Source organism: Aulostomus chinensis, chromosome 13 (genome assembly GCF_037954235.1).
Source record: "Aulostomus chinensis isolate RoL2024-O1b breed Wild chromosome 13, RoL_Achi_v1.0, whole genome shotgun sequence".
Taxonomy (NCBI): Eukaryota; Metazoa; Chordata; class Actinopteri; order Syngnathiformes; family Aulostomidae; genus Aulostomus; species Aulostomus chinensis.
The window spans coordinates 6,350,846-6,370,000 of record NC_141332.1 but is presented as its reverse complement, the minus strand read 5'-3'; the positions used below and the strand labels follow the sequence as shown (position 1 = coordinate 6,370,000).

At 46.6% G+C, this 19,155-nt stretch overlaps 1 protein-coding gene across 8 annotated transcripts in view; it reads right to left on the bottom strand.

Annotated features, from left to right (window-relative positions):
- LOC147250680 (mitogen-activated protein kinase kinase kinase kinase 4) overlaps positions 1-19,155 on the bottom strand; it is a 68,303-nt gene that overhangs the window by 33,176 nt on the left and 15,972 nt on the right. For 6 of the 8 annotated variants that reach the window (XR_015119101.1, XM_086222836.1, XM_086222834.1 and 3 more), the window contains 12 exons: positions 16,442-16,498; positions 14,053-14,178; positions 13,693-13,803; positions 11,022-11,112; positions 10,686-10,816; positions 7,478-7,532; positions 7,278-7,356; positions 5,760-5,932; positions 2,381-2,453; positions 1,835-1,958; positions 707-811; positions 358-492 (listed from right to left, as the gene is read on the bottom strand). Coding sequence is in view for 7 of the 8 variants with exons in the window: in XM_086222836.1 (XP_086078962.1) it covers positions 358-492; positions 707-811; positions 1,835-1,958; positions 2,381-2,453; positions 5,760-5,932; positions 7,278-7,356; positions 7,478-7,532; positions 10,686-10,816; positions 11,022-11,112; positions 13,693-13,803; positions 14,053-14,178; positions 16,442-16,498 (1,260 nt within the window). In the remaining variant the exon portion in view is untranslated. The remainder of the gene's footprint in view (positions 1-357; positions 493-706; positions 812-1,834; positions 1,959-2,380; positions 2,454-5,759; positions 5,933-7,277; positions 7,357-7,477; positions 7,533-10,685; positions 10,817-11,021; positions 11,113-13,692; positions 13,804-14,052; positions 14,179-16,441; positions 16,499-19,155) is intronic. The other 2 variants (XM_086222840.1, XM_086222835.1) reach the window with 1 other exon arrangement.

Here is a 19,155-nt window from a genome sequence, read left to right as displayed (position 1 = left end):
AGCTGCAAGCTTCATTTTGATCAACACTCTTCCGGGTGGCCAGACATTCACGAGCACTCCGGCCAAAATGCAGCCTGCAAGATTCCCGAGCCGTGAAGGTGGCAGCAACAGCGGCCACGTTTACCACGCCACACAAGTGTGACAGCAGCTCATTCTGTTTCTTCATCATGCAGAGTTGCAGCCTTCCGCCCGATGACATCATGCATCATGATTGGATGTGGTGTATTTTTCAAAATCCACTCCAGGTGCTGATCCTGGTTCTGTGGCGCGGGGCCTTTCACCTGCTTATGCAGCGGGCTACCAAGGGTTGGCTCAGCGATGGGATAACACAAGCACAAACTACACCTTCATCTTTACCTGTCTCCTGTCGCCGAGGCGATTTCGCTCGTCCAGCAGGATTCTGTTGTCATGGAGATCAGACTCCTCCCCAAGCAATATCTCTTGAAGCTCCGCCCACTGGAAGGCACAGTCTGTCAGCTGCCTCCTCTGTTGCTGGAAACAGCGAAGTAGCGAGATCAACCACTGCAGTTTCCTTCAATGTTTATATACGAACGTAATAATCGCCTGTGTACTAAAACACGGACACAGAGAGTGAAGCGAAAACCAAAAGGTCGTTCTCAGCACACCCTCTCAATGCTGAGCCTCCTGAGGTAATAATACACACTCTTCCTGGACAGATTTGACGCGTGGGATCAAAAGTTCTCACATCCTCTAACTTCTGCCGTTGCTCCTGTTGTTGTTGGATCCTCTTCTGCCTGTCAGCCAGTAACTGCTGCTTGTATCGTTCCTGCTCTGCAAACTGCTGCAACGCCTGGAGACAAGTCAAAGCAGTAATCAGGCATGTGGCGCTGTTCTACTGGCACCACAACACCGCAATAAACCAAGCTTGTATCTGGCTGGACTGTGGAGTGGCCGATTCATCACAGCGGTGGTCCGTGTGGTGATGGAGGAAAGCCTCGAGTTATAAAAGTTCATCTGCAATCTCTCGTGAGTTCAGACCTCAGAGGTCTGAATTCCTGCTAGCAGTGAAGTAACCGCTGCATCACGTCCGCTGTGCTGCTGCCACTGGTGTGAAAACTGAATGACGACGCTGTCACCGAAGGGCCGACAGTCACATCCACTCACTGTTTTATCGTTGCATTTGCAGAAGCAGGGGTTTGATGTGTTACAAGCTCAGGTCACCGTTTTTCATATCAGTTCACTTCAAACCCTGGGACAGGTTGAAGTCGGAGTTCTGGGATCCTGGAGCTTTCAGCCGTGACGTGCTGACATGCATGAATAGAGCACAGCTTTCACTTTGGATGTGCCTCGTCTTAGTTTTGTTCATCGTAATATCTTCTTTGCCAGAAAAGACAGAACCATTTATCATAAAACTATGCAAATGAGAATCTGACTTCTCCATCTATGACGTCTTTGATCTTAGTTTTATTCTACGTGTGTCCCTTAACCCTTAATTCCAATCTTGAAAATGAGTTTGCTTGGGCTTTGAACCGGGGTGGAATCTCCTGCTGCTCCTTCCCTGATATGAAGCAACTACCCCACAATTATAAGCTTCCTTTTCAACCTGAAATTAGATTCGTAATTTAGTTTCACTCCCTCTCTCACATGAACCTCTCATAGTTCCTCAGGTAAAAGAAACAAACGGGAACTCAGAACGAGTATCAACCGTGTTCCAGCTGTGCTACTTCGTCATCCTAAAGCCCAGACGAGTCTGCAGGTACCACAAAGGAAACACTAATGACTCCAAATTGTATGTGTTTTAACTGAAACGGTGCAATGGCTTTCAAATACATTCAACAAGTACGACTGACACGAGGAACTTCAACAAACTTACCTGCTGTCTTTGTTGAGCCCCGCCTCCTCCGTGGCCTCCCTCACGGCCCCCGTCACGATCCTCCGTCTGCAATCGTAGAAACTCGCGCCTCAACGTCCATTCACCCGGAACATTTACTATCGAGCTGGGGGGGGGGGGGAGAGAGAGAGAGAGAGAGAGAGAGAGAGAGAGAGAGAGAGAGAGAGTTAACAACATGTCAACTTCAACAGAGGAACATAAAATCGATGTTGATTCATCATCAAGGTGCGCTCACACACAGACACGCGCGCGAGCGTCCTGTAGTAACCCAGTGGCTACACGCTGAGCGTGGAGAGCATTTCCCAGTTACCAACAGTGGTGAGAATCGAGCGACTGCAGGATTTCCTGCATGTTTACCAGAAACACTCACCTGTGTCCAGGGGACTCCTTGTTGCTGTGGTTTGATTATTTATTTATTTATCTTCTCCGTGATGAGATGGATTGTTCTCCACCTCACACGTGTCTCTTGAACTCCTCAGATATTTCTACTGCATGACAGGATGCACAGTAACCAGTGTGACTGTTTACCTGGGTTCTCCTTCCTCCTCTGTGACCTCCTCCTCTTCCTCTTCACTGCCACTGTACTCGTACTCTGGACCCTCTGGGAGACACAGGCAGAGACGCGTCACGTTCACGCTCACATTTATGGAATCATCAACTTGAGCATTTCTTCTCCTGCAAGTTAAGAATGTTCCCCAAAAATACTTTCTGAGACTGCCAGAATAAGGAAGTAATTTTACGAGAAAACTGGAATATCGGGAGAATAAATTCGTAAACATATATCTTTGAGACTTAACCTTCATCCGCCACACGCCAGACTTGCCTGCCGCATCATTTCACCTGATGGGAGGAGTTTCACCAGAGGGACGTGGCATTTGAGAGAACCGCGCCACTCCCCCAAGTCCCCCTCCCATCCAAAAAGCCACCACAACGACCAGAGGAGGTGCTAGTGCAGCCACCAGGACACATACCAGCACGCAGACACAGCCAGTCGTATCTGTACGGACGCCTAACCAACCCACTCATTATCAGTATCGTGTTTCGCGGGATCCTGGGCTAACATTAATTGTACTGCAACTATGATTGTATATTTCAGTAATGAGATAGTGACATTAGAGAGTAAACAAACACGCAAACACATGAGAGCAGACGACCAACACGGCAGATGCACAACATTTGCTCAGCGCCCCACTTCTCGGAGCTCTGGGAGCTAACCACAGCTGCATGCCTGAGCCTCAACCCAGCAGTTGATCTGTTGTTAAAAGTATGCCTGCAGTGTTGGACAGAGCTGAGGTTTGGTCACGGGTGGTGCTTGGGGTGAATACTTTTGATGCACATACACTGAAGTGGACTATTTTATGATGCGGTAGTGCTCTCTGTCGTCTGAGTCTAACCAGCCACTCATTCATTAAAAATTCCTCCATGCCTGCTGTCTTGTTCCTGCATCGTCTCCTGCCAGTAGCAATTTTGTTATTATCAAAGCCACACAAAAGTATAGTGTGGGCAATCTTGGGCAACAAGACAGTAAATGAGTCTCGCTTATTGAAGGACATATGGGACAAGTTGTTCTACCGTGTCGTCAGAGCAGCACTGTGGAATCGGCTTAATCCGGAGCCTGTGAACCAGCCTCACACACAGAGCTCCTCCGGGCCGCCAACATGTGTGCTCTGACAGCTTCTTCATCTGCCTGAGGTCCGCCAACTGCTCGCTCACGGCCGATGCAGAAAACTCTCGCGTCAAAATACGACAAATGAACCTCGTTTACAGATGATGTTCATATTTTTCTGGGTCTCCGTGCGTCACGTGATCCGTGGTTGCAACTTCTCCAGCACCGCTGCAGGAAGCACAGCACCACAGGCCAGGAAGACGGGCCCAGCTTAGCATAACAGCACATTCAGCCGAGTGTAAAGTTATCTCAGGACAACATGAGCCGACACGCCACACGTGTCCACGAGAGTAGCACATACTATGATGTCTACATGTGCAGAGGACAGAGGAAATCTCTGCTCTGGTGATGTCATCGGTGAAAGTTTTCACTCTCTCTGTCAAGGGTGAGGGAGGGAGGTTAAAGCCTCGTTTCGGGACACTTTTTGGGGGGAGTGATTCATCCTCTCAAACATAGACAATCTTTGTCTAAACTACACTCTTGGGTACATTGAAAATGACACATCCTTTTTGCATCATTTCCGCATTTTTTTGTAACAGTTACTTTTTTCCCACACGCTCAAACACAACCAGGATTTCATTGCTGTGGGGGGGCAGAGAGGCACATATACACAAAAAGGTCTTACACACACACACACACACACACACACACACACACACACACACACACACACACACACACACACAGTCTACCAGTCATTAGTGTGTTTTTATAAGCTAACAGAAGATTAGAACCAGATGGCCATTCTGTTTCCTACTTCCTTCCCCCTCAGCTTCTCTCACTCTCTCTCTCTCTCTTTCTCTCTCATCCCCTGCCACTTCTGTCTCTCCCAAATGAGGATGAATAAACTTCATGGACAAGAAAATGTTTTCTACTAGATGATCAAGCTGTGAGGACAAAAGACAGGAGTGGTCATAACTCGCTTCTCCTGCCCGCCCTCAACTCTTGCTCACCGTCTGACGCCATACGCCACCATCACATATTGAGCGCATGCAACAAATCCAAGCTAATATGTAGAATGAAATATTCTCTGAAAGTTTCTTTGCCTTCCTCACTCCCCACATTCCTTGTCCGTCTTGTTTTATTTGTCTCTCCTCCTCCTCCTCTATGTCCTGACTGTCGAGCAGGAAATAGAGGGCGCCATGAGCTTCCTCAATGCTTTTTCACTGTCAACCTTCATTTTGTCCCTCACTGCTGCTGTAAAGATAAAATCCCCGTCTACAGGTTCCACTGATCTGGTCTACGGTCGTCCCCGTATGCCTGAGTGGGGAAGGATCAACGTATTCACTTAGGCGGCAGTATTCCACCTTCCAGCTGGTTGCCATTGTACCAAACAAGCATCATGACACCACATGACCAACAGAGCATGCTCAGAACACAGCGCCACCATGGGGCAGACTGAGTCATCTGATTCCCAACAGCGTTATCTCGGTAGTTTGACTGGATTTAATAATTCAATTTTTTCAAACATTAGGTAACATATGAAGTGTTTTTCATAATTTTTTTTTTTCCTTCTCCCCCAAAACAGGATGAGAAATGAGAGCTGGCAGCACCGGTACCTGGTTACTCAGACCAGTGAAGTGTGAAAGATAACAGAGGAAAAAGACTCTGTCTGTTGTGGCCGTGGGGCTCGTCAGAAATGAAGGACTGATTCGGTTTATTGGCGAAATGAATCAAGTTACAATATTGTCCAATATTAGCAGCGCTGATTGTTGAGTACACTGTGAACACTCCTTTAAACTGCAGGCCATCAATCAGTGAAAATGAATGTGACAGCCTGAGAAAGACGGCTGCCGAGCCCGGAGCGCAGCCGGTCGATCTGCTGACACCACACAGCGCCACAACAATACAACCTGGGGAGGGCATTCTCGATCCTCCCGTGTGGAACCGCGTCTCAAACAATTCCAGAAATCACGTTTGTTTAAACTGGAATGTTTGTGGTTCCAGCCACCAAGGATCTTAGTGGTACATGTTGTGTGTGTGTGTCTGTATGTAATACTGTGTGTGTTGTGTTGCTAGGCTACCTTAAGTCTTAAAGTGGATGTAAATCAGTTGGTCAGATATTTTGTTCTTCTGCCATAACGTCTGAGTACAAAGTCATGAAATCCCAGAGAAAATCCTTTTTTCCCGGTTCCCAGCTCCACTGGTACCTGCCAGTCCTTTTCTCTACTTTTCCCCTGGCGCTGCTCATACCATCAAAGGAGTATTTACCTCTCCTTCTGTGATCAAACATGTCCTCACCCTTCTCTCTCTTCTTCCTGGTTCTGTCCAGGTGGTCTTTGAGCATGATGCGAACTTGTCTTTCGTTAGCTAAATCTCTGATGAAGGCGTGTCTCAGCAGGACATCAGTGGTGGGCCGGAGCAGATGGTTCTTCACTAGACAGCTATCCACAAAGGACAGGAAACGCTTGGACCTGTCAGCCACACGCAGGAGACAGAGAGACACAAACATCTACCAGGTAAAAATGAGTAGAAACGCATGGACTGCTGTTCTGGTGTCTGATCATTAGCACCGTCCTGCTCTCTCATTTAAGGATTTAAACGAGTGACTCTGGTCTTGTCCTCTCGCTGTGGTACGAGTCACATTTTTTTAACCCCTCATTTGCAGCTTAAATTGAAAGCATTCATGCAAAAGTCCTTCATGATACTTTTTCAAACAGCATACAGCTACTCTGATTTAAACAAAATCAAAAAACACACAACATATAAATAAGAATGACGATGAACCTGAAGACCAAAACCTAAAACAAAAACACCCACACACCTCGAGAGGGAGCAGTACGATGTAAACCAGAGCCACACATAAACCTGAGGAGATGAAGGAAAGCCAGCCACAAACTTGACCAACTCACCTGGTGTACGCAAACTAGGACCCGCCTGCCGCAGTGAGTGGGATGTCGGAGGGTTTAATCAAGTGATATCAGAAACGTACAGAAACCCCCCAAGACTAGAGAGGCGGGGCGTCCTAGGGAAGCCTGGAGGTGAAGCCCTGCAGGGGACCGCGTATCCCAGACTGGAGGAGCTATTAAAAGCTGTCCTATTAACTTGTGTTTCTGACATGAATAGTGAATGAAAGACAGGATGAGTTCCACCGGCAGTTCAAGTTGATCTATTATACATGGAAAAGAAGAACGGAGGGAGGAGGAGGGACAGGCTGTCTCAATCAGACGCTCGATGTGAATATAATATATGAATATTTCACCTGATTAGTCCACCATTATCTCAAAAATCAATTAATCACTGAGTGTATAAAGTTGAGAAAATTGCTCGCAAATTAACCACGTGATGTCTTCTAAGGCTTTGTTGTAAGCAGATGTTCCTCTTTGTAAGTAACTCAAATCAAAGATGGAAGAGTCTCAGATTCTTGAGGCCAAGCAGTGTCGGCTTCACCTCGAGTTCCTTTCATTGAAGGCCAAAACTATCCCAGCCTCTTTAGCTTGAAAGATTCCTGGATGTCTTTTTGCTTTCGGGTTTTGTGGGGACAAAAATTCAAGATATCTATTTTCAAGGGAGAAAACTCAAACAAGGCCGACTGCATTCAGCAGTGTGTGTGTGTGTGTGTGTGTGTGTGTGTGTGTGTGTGTCCTCATGCTGTGGGGACATAAATCTGTTTACACATTCACATTGTGGCACATCAGCTTCTTTTTTAGGACAAAAGATTGTCCCCATGACGTAAATCACTAGTTTTGGCTGGAGACTAGTTATGATTACAGTTACGGTAGTGTGTGTGTGTGTGTGTGTGTGTGCGCGCAGGCTCACCATTTCTTTGATTTAAGCTTGGGTGCAGGGTTCCGTGGAATCAAAAACAGAGCTCTCATTGGATGCATTTCACAGAGAGCTGCAAACACAGTGACAGCAGGGCTGCGTCAGAGGTCAAGTGAAGCACCAGTGCAGATACACCGAGGATGGAGAAACAGTCAACCAGCGTGAGTGCTCGTGCGGGTGTACCAGTAACTTACGAGGGGCTCCTTCGGCCATCTCTAGGGCAGTGATGCCCAAGGACCAGAGGTCACTCTGACAACGAGACAGACAGGAAAAGGGTGAGACTGGTGCACACTCAAGGCTTAGAGTGAGCTGGGTTCATTTCCTCTGAATTCTGGGTGTCCTCTTTAGTCTTAGCAAACAGCAAATGAACCCTGTGAGTGGCGATGGGAGGAGAGATTTAGAGGTGATGTGTTGGTGAAGATTCTCGGTCATCCAGGTCGTGGTGTCTCATGCTGTGTCCGAGTCAACAGCTGACTAGGACACAGCATGTAGTTTCAAAGACTTCATGCAGGCTTTTCCACATGAACCAAAGAATCAGTGGAGCATCGAACGGACAAAGGCCATCACACAGTCTTCACATCACCCCCCAGGTTTGAAGGCCTCTCACTGAAGAGCTGGCATTTAACAGGAGCAGATATCCCTCATCAGTGACCTCTGTGGCCATTGTCCATTTAATGCTGTGAGGAAGGTGAGGAAGATGCATCGGGGTGTCAAAACATCTGCATTGCGCCTTGAATTCAAGATGGCGTGGAGGTGGCCGTTGTGCTCCAGGGGTCTCTCTTGCTACGTCAGACAAGAACCCTAACTGAACCAGGTCCGATCGGTGGATGCCTTTCACTGATTTACTCCTCTAACGTCAGGGCGCCTTTCCTTCTAGTGACTTTTTGCTATTTAAGGAACTTTATTTGAATTCTGATTAATCAAATCATTACAGATGAATAGAAAATATTTCATATAAAATGTTGAATTTTTTTAAATCACAGGGAAACCAAATTCTACACTTAAAAAATATTGATGAGAAAATCTCCCTCAGTGTTGCTGTACTGATCCCCAATCGGTGATATGCACAGGCAGTAACCTGAATACACTCAGATGGTTAAACTCTCTCCTGACCGCCTGAGTGGCAGTGAGCTGTCATCACTCTAACTAAACTAGCGACAGTCCATCATGAATTCATGCCTGACTCTGGTGCAGCTGCCACCATCTGGAACCTGTTAGTTCTGAATCAAGGCCGGTTAGTTCTGAATCAAGGCCGGTTAGTTCTGAATCAATGCCGGTTAGTTCTGAATCAAGGCCGGTTAGTTCTGAATCAAGGCAGATTAGTTCTAAATCAAGGCTGGTTAGTTCTAAATCAAGGCTGGTTAGTTCTGAATCAAGGCCAGTTAGTTCTAAATCAAGGCCGGTTAGTTCTGAATCAATGCCGGTTAGTTCTGAATCAAGGCCGGTTAGTTCTGAATCAAGGCCGGTTAGTTCTGAATCAAGGCTGGTTAGTTCTAAATCAAGGCCGGTTAGTTCTGAATCAAGGCCGGTTAGTTCTGAATCAATGCCGGTTAGTTCTGAATCAAGGCCGGTTATTTCTGAATCAATGCCGGTTAGTTCTGAATCAAGGCCGGTTATTTCTGAATCAATGCCGGTTAGTTCTGAATCAAGGCCGGTTAGTTCTAAATCAAGGCCGGTTAGTTCTGAATCAAGGCCGGTTAGTTCTGAATCAATGCCGGTTAGTTCTGAATCAAGGCCGGTTATTTCTGAATCAATGCCGGTTAGTTCTAAATCAAGGCTGGTTAGTTCTGAATCAAGGCAGGTTAGTTCTGAATCAAGGCCGGTTAGTTCTAAATCAAGGCTGGTTAGTTCTAAATCAAGGCTGGTTAGTTCTGAATCAATGCCAGTTAGTTCTGAATAAAGGCCGGTTAGTTCTGAATCAAGGCCGGTTAGTTCTGAATCAAGGCCGGTTAGTTCTGAATCAAGGCCGGTTAGTTCTAAATCAAGGCCGGTTAGTTCTAAATCAAGGCTGGTTAGTAGCAGGAGTCACCTCTCTTGAAGTATTTGGAAAGAGCAACATGTCATGACCTCATCACGTTGAGAATGTTTGTCTAACATCACTGGTTGTAGATGACAAAACTTTTTCTGAACAATGACATTTATCAACCGCTCAATTATTTAGAAGCAACATCGACCGCTTGTGTGACAGCTCCTGTCTGGAAACCCCATCAGAAACTAAAAGTTCTGCATTGTGGTTGTGTTCCACTGTGAAGGGTGGCCACCTCGAGTGGGACGTTTGTGCCAGATCTGAGCTCCCTGAAGGCTTTCCTGACGTGTTCACATTAAAGAGAATGCGATGCACAGAGGGGCAACCTAAAAACATAATGCCTCCGGTCCTCGGCTGTCACCAGGGCAGAGGCATCAGAAGCAAATGGTGAGTGTACGAAGGTTCCTTTACTCTTGATACCATGGAGGATATCAGCGGCGCAACACTGATCTGGCTGATACAGACGATCGTAGAAGGAAAGGATGGAGGGACTGAAAAAGCAAGAGGAGGGCAGTGTGGCCCAGTTTATCGATCACAGTTTCATGCTGATAGAAAAATAAAGGCAGAGAAATGTGAACTGCCAAATATACTTGAGGGCAACAGTTTCACAAATCACTGAAATCTGTTTTCACAAAAGTTCTCTGACATGGTTTGTCCCGTTGCTTTGACAGAGCTCCTCACATCTTCGTCTTCCAACGGTTTGATTTGTATTTGGTAGAATTAGAACATTTAGAAAAGCTTCCATGTGCTACAAATAGGATGTTGGCTGACTCATGAATGGAGCCTTAATTCCCGTCATCAGAGGACGTCAATTATTCCAAATTCATTACTCTAAACAAACTGAAACTCTACCAAAACTGCCATGTGGCCTCCTGCCATTTTTAAATAGCAGAAACAAAATTGTCTGAAATTTTAGCTAAAGTGTGTCAAACGCCATTTTAAATTAGATATTAAGGTGCTGCAGAGACATCCTACCCACATATCATGTTCTACTATAGAGACCTTCTTTTCTGCTCCAGATCCCCACAAAAGCCACGCCATTATCCTTTCAGTGGAAATGAGCATAATGATGCAAAATTAAAATCTCCTCTCATCATGAAGTATCGGTCAAATGAATCCCAATCAAATAATTTATTTCCAAACCGTGCAGCCTTGACCTGTCAAATCTACTCTGACTGTGTGTGTCAGTCTATGTAGTAGATTAGTACTTGGTGACATCAAGAAGTTTTCATTTCCCTGGCAAATGTAACATCATCCAAAAATAATCAGCTCCTCCTCTCAACTTCCAGGTGCATTTCTATCACAAACAAAAAAAGGTGACCAGGAACGAGCTGGAGGTTGGCCTGGATCATGTCTGTGTCCTTGTGGTTTAGTACCCGGTAGTCATATGTGGCCTCAGGGTTCTCGTCACAGGCAATGACCTCGGGAGCCATCCAATAGGGGGTACCGATGAAGGTGTTCCTCCGACCTATCGTCTTGTCCAGCTGAGCCGAGACTCCAAAGTCAACTGAAACACACAAAATGAATGAAAACTTTATTTCTGAAAATGACCCCAATCTCAAGTGAGGTGCCTGTCTGGATTCTGTGTGTGTGTGTGTGTGTGTGTGTGTGTGTGTGTGTGTGTGTGTGTGTGTGTGTGTGTGCGCGCAGCTTGGCCCACAGCTCTGTGCATGTGCTTGAGAAACCAGAGTGCCTGTGTCAATGTGTCATACCCAATTTGACTTCAGCATTCTCTGTGAGCAAAACATTCTGTCCCTTAATGTCTCTGTGAATCACATGATGGGAGTGAAGATGGGAAAGACCCTGGAAGGCAAACACACACACACACACACACACACACACACACACACACACACACACACACACACACACACACACATGAAGACAGTCAGATGATTTTTGAAGTCCCAAACATTCCTGTAAAAGAGTAATAATATTGTAAGCTTGTTCCCTCCAGGATCATTCCAAACACTCTGTGGCAGAGTTGCCTCGTAGCATAGGCTACCAATCGGTGGCCAAGTGTGTGTGTGCGTGCGTGTGTGTGAGAGAGTTTATACTCTCGTTTCTTCAAAGGAGGTTAAATAAACAGAGGAAGTGAGTCTTAATTCAGACAATGACTTCACCGTGCTGTGCTGCGTGTGTGTGTGTTTGTGTGTGTGCATGTGTCTTGGGTGCTGAAACAATGAGGAGACAGCATGGTTGACAGCAGCACACACACACAGCCCTGAGCCCTTTGTCCCACATGTATCTGACTGATAAAAGTCATCTAAGATTCACTTTGTCCTTATAAATAGCTCCAAGGTCAGATCGTCTGCCACCGGCTCGATATGAGTGCAATTGTAGGTTTGTTAGTGGAGCCACAAACACACAACTATCCCACAGTGTTTCTCAGGACCTTGTGATCTCTCATGATGATAACCATAACATCTTACAGAAGCGTGCTCAAAGCAGAGCTTTAAGTACATAAATGAAACAAATAAGTGTGTTATTGCCTCAAAGTCACAGTGGGACAACATGAGAGGGCTGCTGCAGAAAAGAGAGAGGATCCCAGTCAGTTTGCTGATCCCAGAACAGAGTGAGGATCCCTGTCAGTTTGCTGATCCCAGAACAGAGAGAGGATCCCTGTCAGTTTCCTGATCCCAGAACAGAGAGAGGATCCCTGTCAGTTTGCTGATCCCAGAACAGAGAGAGGATCCCTGTCAGTTTGCTTCTCCTCTTTGATGCAGCAGTTCCAACACTAAAAACAACATTGTCCTTCTTTCACAAGGAGAAGAGCAGCAGCTCATGTGGCCTTTTGTTTGCTTCCACACACTAATGACTGTGTCTGTTCTACCACTAACAGGCCCCTCACCGCTCACTGGTGACTCTTTGTATATTGTCCATTCTACAGAATTTTCAGACAGGTTCTAATAGTGTGACGGTCCAGTTAGAAAAGTTGACGAAAGCCTTGGGAGTGTGCAAAAATGTCAAATATCAATAGGTGAGAGTCTAAAGCCCAGACCTCATCGACCACTGGCCAAGACACACTTGATGCTCTGATGTTTCAAGTGTTGCCACGAGGCAAAACTGCAGCAAATGAGAAATGTTGTAGCTGTGTTAGAACAACCTCATCCGTCCCTGGAGACAGGTGCATGAGCGCTGCAGGCAGAGTGTGGTGGTGTGCTGGTGGTGAGGCTGCAGACCTCAGACCAGTTTACAGGAGCAGACTAAGAAGCAGGGGACCTGGAGAGTCCTGACTCTGGAGGCTTGGAGGCCTTTACAAAAGTCTACTGATGCTTTTGGAGGAAAAGAGCTCACATGTTGTGTTGCCTCCAAACACAATTATAACACAACACATGAGTAAAGCAGTACAAGTACTGCATCAGAACCAGTACTTGAGGATGTGACGTGTACCAGAGAGTCAGGGAATGAGACCTGAAGAAAAAGTGAGTCTGGACCAATGAGGGTCTTCCTTCTATGTTCCTGTGTAGAAACACGCGTGTTGTTGGCCTACATGCTTCTGACACGTCCATGTTACATGCTTGTGGGACCACAAGTGGCTGCCCAAGCCTTGTTGAGTATAAAACTACTAAAGGAATCAATAATGTTGATTATCGGGCCACGCCACTCTCTGTGGATGACAGTTCTCTGAGGTCATGGGACGTTTCATGAGGATTCATCCACCGGCGAGGAGGCAGCTGGACTCAGGCGGACGGAGTTCTTCATTTTATAGTGAGATAAAACCCACTATGAACTGATAGTTCATGGAATAAATACATTTTACTTGCAACTCTTGACATTTTGCTAGAAAAGTTGTATTTAAAAACCCAAATAAAACAACAACAAAAAAAAGCTCCTCAACGAACTGAATGAAATGATGACCATCAATTGTCGAGCGTGAAGAGAGAGAGGAGAGTTGACCTGACGTTCATGTCAGCCAGGTTGTGTTGCGTCAGGCGTGTCCTGAAGCAATTAAGAGGTACGAGTGAACGCAGCAGCAACCAGCCGGGGACAGACAGAGAAGTGCTCAGCCACAGAGTACGACCAGCCCAGGACGCTGAAGAAGAACGACAGCCGTGAGGACCACAAAGAAGGTCTGGAGACTTTGAGAAGTTGCCGTGTGATTGATCATTTGTCTGGTAAGCTCCTCAATGACTTGGCTGCGTCTAAGAAAGGGTGAATTATAATCACTGCAACAAGTTTAACTGCCTCGTGTGAGTGGACCGCTGCTGAATTATAATTACTTCTTGAACAAAAGACTTCCTGGGGAAAAATATGCTTTTGTCAGCACTTTCATTCATAGACATTTGTAGAGTACAATCAGATCAATGACTGATTCTTGATTTTCCTGATAACCACTGTCCCAGGTGCTCATCTAATCCCGTGTTGGATGGCTGAACTCACCCTGAGAACCTCCCGGCAGATATAAGCGATCCAGTCCTCTTTCAGACAGTTGCCCTTTGTCTTCTTCACCAAGTCTGTCACAGAGCCGGCGCCACAGTACTCCATCACCAACTAGACGGACAGCCAGGGATGTCAAGCACACGCACACACACGCACGCACGCACACACACACATACACACACACACACACACACACGGGGGGGGGGGGGGGGTCTTAAAGACCTAGAAAGACTCCTTCAAAATGAAAACCCACTTTGAGAGTTGATAGAGACTAAAAACAGAGGCGGTTCATGTCAGATGAGTCATTTCTGACTGTTTCCACGTCACAAGAGTTACTGAAGAAAAGGCAGAGCAACAAACCCAGAGTTGGTGGTCCTGTCCTGCAGGACCTTTCTTAATAAAGGCTCCATAATAAGTAGCAATGTTTCTGTGGTGGGAATAACTCTTCAACATGTTGATCTCCAGCTTGATCTCCTCCTCTTCCTCCTGAACAGAGAAACACCATCATCAGATTGATGCGTGACAACAGTTTTCAGAGAGCAGAGATGTTGGATTGTTTCTCTCTGCAGCCCAAGTCCTCCTCTCTGGAGCACGTTCTGCTCTCACCACACACAGTGGGGCGGTTCATCCTTCTACTTTCAAAGTCCAGAGCTCTCTTCTCACTTCCTGCCTGTTCTATCTTATAGCTGCATCATGTTTACTCCTGCTCACAGGATGTGGCACACCCACAGAGGTTGACAGGTGACCCCACGACAAATTTAGATTTAGTATTTCAAGTATACACGACAAAGACAAGCGCGAATCCAGACAGACGGACGGATACATTAGCATCTCCAATCAGACTTAGCTAACCTCCAAACGACCTTTCACCCAACTGCTGGACCTTAAGTGAGCTACTCCCATTCCTCCTGCAAGAGACACAAGCACTGAAAACATGAGTAGAGGAACCAGCGTGCTGGAGTTTTTGTTTCCTCTCTATAAATCCTCCTGACTACGCCTCTATCTGTCTATCTAGGCAGGACCAGGGAGAGAAAGAAGAGAGGTGGAAGAGAGGAGGAGGGAAGGTGAAGGAGGAGGATGTGGTTGTTAATCAGAAAACAGGAAACAACAGAGAGCTTCTCCCCGTCACCGACCTCCTTTAAATCTCTGCAGGACCAGAGGGGAGAAAATGACAAGGCAGACGTTGAACTTTCACCTCCATCTCAAACACAAAGCCTCCTGCCTGTGTCTGTAGTGAGTGTGTGTGTGTGTGTGTGTGTGGTGTGTGTGTGTGTGTGTGTGTGTGTGTGTGTAGGAAGATAATAGCAAAGCATTTCCTGCGAAGGAGTCTACAAAAGAGAAAACCAAGCAACTACTTGAACCAGTTTGGCATTTGTCAGGCTTACTGGGCCTGCAACTGATAAGTGTTCAAAGAGTCCTAAAGCCCACAAATAAGTTCACATTGCTGAACGTCCTGGTCCCTCTTCCCCCTCTCTGCTTTCTTTGGTGAATACTTGGTTAAATGTCTGAAATAAGCTTTGTTGTTCACACGAGCGTAAAGTTATTTTGCTATACACCTTAAAATACATCAGTAAACACCATAATCGTTAATGCAGACGCTTGTATGTTTCAGGCAGTTGCTAGCAAGCGGCTAACAGACAGTAGAGGCTGTTGCAGACGAGAAGCACAAAGCTTCGCTGTGGTGACGTTGAAGTCATGCATCCGTATTGTAGATCGTTCCTACGCCCCGCTCGCTCTTCACCTCAACGGTCTGCATTTATGCTTTAGAAATATTAAGGGTTGTCCTTTTGTGAAAAAGATCTTGTGAACAAACAGAACTCACAAGTCTCAGTCTTTCAGCAATCGTTGGCTTTTCGTCCTGGTGAGCCTGCTCACTTCTGCTTTGGCTGAGGAGAAAACCTCATCCCTGCAGCGCTCTACTTCTATCATGCTGGTACATTATTTTGCCAAAGAAAATGTAGTAAGTGATTAAATCCCATTCCTTATCCTACAAGAGAATAGTTTAACAGCACAAAAAACAAAGAAGGTCTGCTCTGAGCAAAGTGCTAACATCAGCACGCTAACATGCTCTCGGTGACAATGCTACAATCCTGATGTTTTCCGATGCGTCCATCATCGTTCACCATGTTTGTAGAGGTTGACAGGAATGACATCACTGACGGTTGTCAGCACCTGACTGCAAACCAGAAATCTCAAAACAGAGGAACAGTCACCAAAGACACGACGATTCATCCTCTGGAGGTCATGAACGTACGTGCCCACGTCCGTACCACAGCCACTGGTTGTTGTTGTGTGAGGGTTGAGCTGCAGTCACACCCTCCTGTGCTGTGCTTCAGCCAGGCAGTGTTACAGCCTGCTATTATTAGACGACTTAGCTGTTGCTCTCCACCTGCAAAACCACCAGCGCGACTCGACAGACCCTGCACACCTCAGCTGCCTGTCCCCTCTCAGACCACAGACCTCCACCCACCAGTCACAGCCTCCTGAATGCTGGACAGGGGTTTCATATAATTGCACATTTGCCTGAAATATAATAAAAAAGTAAAATGTTGGAGGGCGTTTCTCCTTTTATACTGCAGACGTTTGGCTGGTGGTTTTTACTGTAGTTTGGTTTGGCACTTGCTTTGTGTCGACACCGCAGATGGAGATCAGAAAGATTGTCTGTCGAATGAGTGAAGAGAAAGGAGGCTGAGAAAGAAGACAAGGTGAGGTGGACAGGAAGAGGAGTGATGATTTAATGTCGTTTTACCTCTGTGACTTCCATGACTTTGATAGCTGCCATTTGGCCCGTCTTGACATGGCGACCCTGGTGGGACACAGGAGGACAGAGCTTAGCAGTCCTGAACAGCAGGTGGATATAATTACAATCATTGCAGCTGACAACACCCAAACAGAGAACAGACCTCCATCGATGCGGCTTGTCTTTCAAGCTTATTCTGTCATTTGTGAGCAACAGCCAAAAAAAAGCAAGACAAAGTCAATTTTGCATGAAATGATTGACAGCTGATAAGAAAGCTGTGGCCTGCACTGAAACCATTCTACAAACTATTTTGTGAACAAACACTCCTCCTCCTTCCTTCCCATTTCCAGGAATCCAAAGTGCTTCAAGTGGACAAGTGACTCACGCACCATGTGCACCTTCCAGGTGCTGATGAAGGTAGGACTTGAGGAGAGACACAAACAAAATAACTCATCGCACTGGGAGGCAAAGCTGACTGCTTTTCACAAGTTTGAACCCAATAAATCACAACCGTGAAACAATGGCAGATCGACACCTTCAGAGAATTTAACTCTGGTTGACTTCGTTTGAGCTGCTGGACTTTGAGATGAAAACAGCCCAGCACTCGTGAGTGGGTTGAAATGGAATTAATCAATCAACCTGTCAAAAAGTACTCCATCCATCCACCCATCCCTCCATCCATCCATCCATCCATCCACCCATCCATCCGTCCATCCATCCATCCATCCAACCATCCATCATCCATCTAGCCACCCATCCATCCATCCATCCATCCACCCATCCATATGTCCATCCATCCATCCATCCATCCGTCCATCCATCCATTCACCCACCCATCCATCCATCCACCCATCCATCCATCCATCCCTCCATCCATCCATCCATCCAACCATCCATCATCCATCTAGCCACCCATCCATCCATCCACCCACCCATCCATCCATCCACCCATCCATCCGTCCATCCATCCGTCCATCCATCCATTCATCATCCATCCACCCACCCATCCATCCATCCACCCATCCATCCATCCCTCCATCCATCCGTCCATCCACCCATCCATCCGTCCATCCATCCATCCATCCAACCATCCATCATCCATCTAGCCACCCATCCATCCATCCATCCACCCATCATACATCCATCCACCCATCCATCCGTCCATCCATCCATCCATCCGTCCATCCATCCATTCATCATCCATCCACCCATCCATCCATCCATCCATCCATCCCTCCATCTTCTCCCTCTTCTCCTGTTCAGGGTGGTGGGGGTGGAGCCTATCCCAGCAGCCTTCCCCCTGGACAGGTCACCAGTCCATGGCAGGGCCAACACATAGAGACAGACAACCGTTGGCTCTCCCAGTCACACCTACGGTCAATTTAGAGTCTGGATTAACCTGGTCCCTCTTGATGTCTTTGGACTGTGGAGGAAGCTGGAGTACCAGAGAGAACCCAGCAGGAACAGGGAGAACATGGAGACTCATACAGAAAGACCCCATGCTGCAGCCGGGGCTCCACCCACAACCTTCTTGCTGGGGGGGCGACAGTGAGGACCACTGCTCCACCGTAGTATAAGTACTCATTTACCGATTCTCTCTGCAGTGACACATCAGAAACACTGTCAACACTTCGTCAAGACAACTGCTCGGTACCTAAATGTTGAGCTCATCAACCAGCTACACCATGTACTGGAAATGCTGGTGCATATTTCAAGCATTCTGTTTCCATCGCTTTCACATATCATTCACTGGACTGACAGAATTGTGAATACACATCAAATACACTCCAGGCCCCTGAATCAAATCAAATCGACCTCACGATGGAGTTGATGTATTGATAATAAACGATGATGAAACCCTGGTTCTTCATTCAAGGGGATGTACCAGTACTACAGATACTAGACCCTGACAACAGACGAGGACTGGCGGCAGAGAGGGCAAGGCCAGCATTATGTCTGTTTGTGGATTGCTGGTGGTGGTGGTGGGCAGGTGGGTGGGGAGGGATGGACCAACTCCAAAACTTCGGAGACAGAAGGTTTCCCACATTCTCTTTAAACAATAGCTCTAAATTCCACCCTAACGCCATAGCAACCAGCTCCCAAAATAACCCCAATGCTTGTTCTATGTCAAAGGCTTCCAGAGGTGTCACACTGAAATGTCCTGGAATTCACTTCAGTGAGCAATTTCTGAGGAAGAAGTCTGGATTTGGACATTTTGAAGTTTGTTCTCAACGTGCTGTCATTAGAGCACATTTAATAATATTTACTGCTAGGGCTGACATATTGATTCCTTCAAACAAGTGTGAAAGGGCCCTTTGACCCTTGTACTGGACTTCACATCCTGGCTATCTGTTGCTTAACTGGTTTGAATGGATTGGTCACACCCCAGAGGCACTTGCACCTTAGATTGCTTCATAGGGCCCAACATTGCCTCCATCAGCAGCCACATACTAAGACGCACCAGGAAACGACTCTGAGGTCTGCTTTCTGCCATCACAACCTATGAATGTAACATGCTAGGCTCTCAACTGGGCCCCAAATTAGGAATACGCGTAACTCACACACACACACACACACACACACACACACACACACACACACACACACACACACACACACACACACACAGAATAAAGGGAAACTATAAATATTGTGCCACTGAAAAGGTTAACATCATGTATTCATGCTAATTTGAAACAAAAGCGATATCCGTAACACAGACA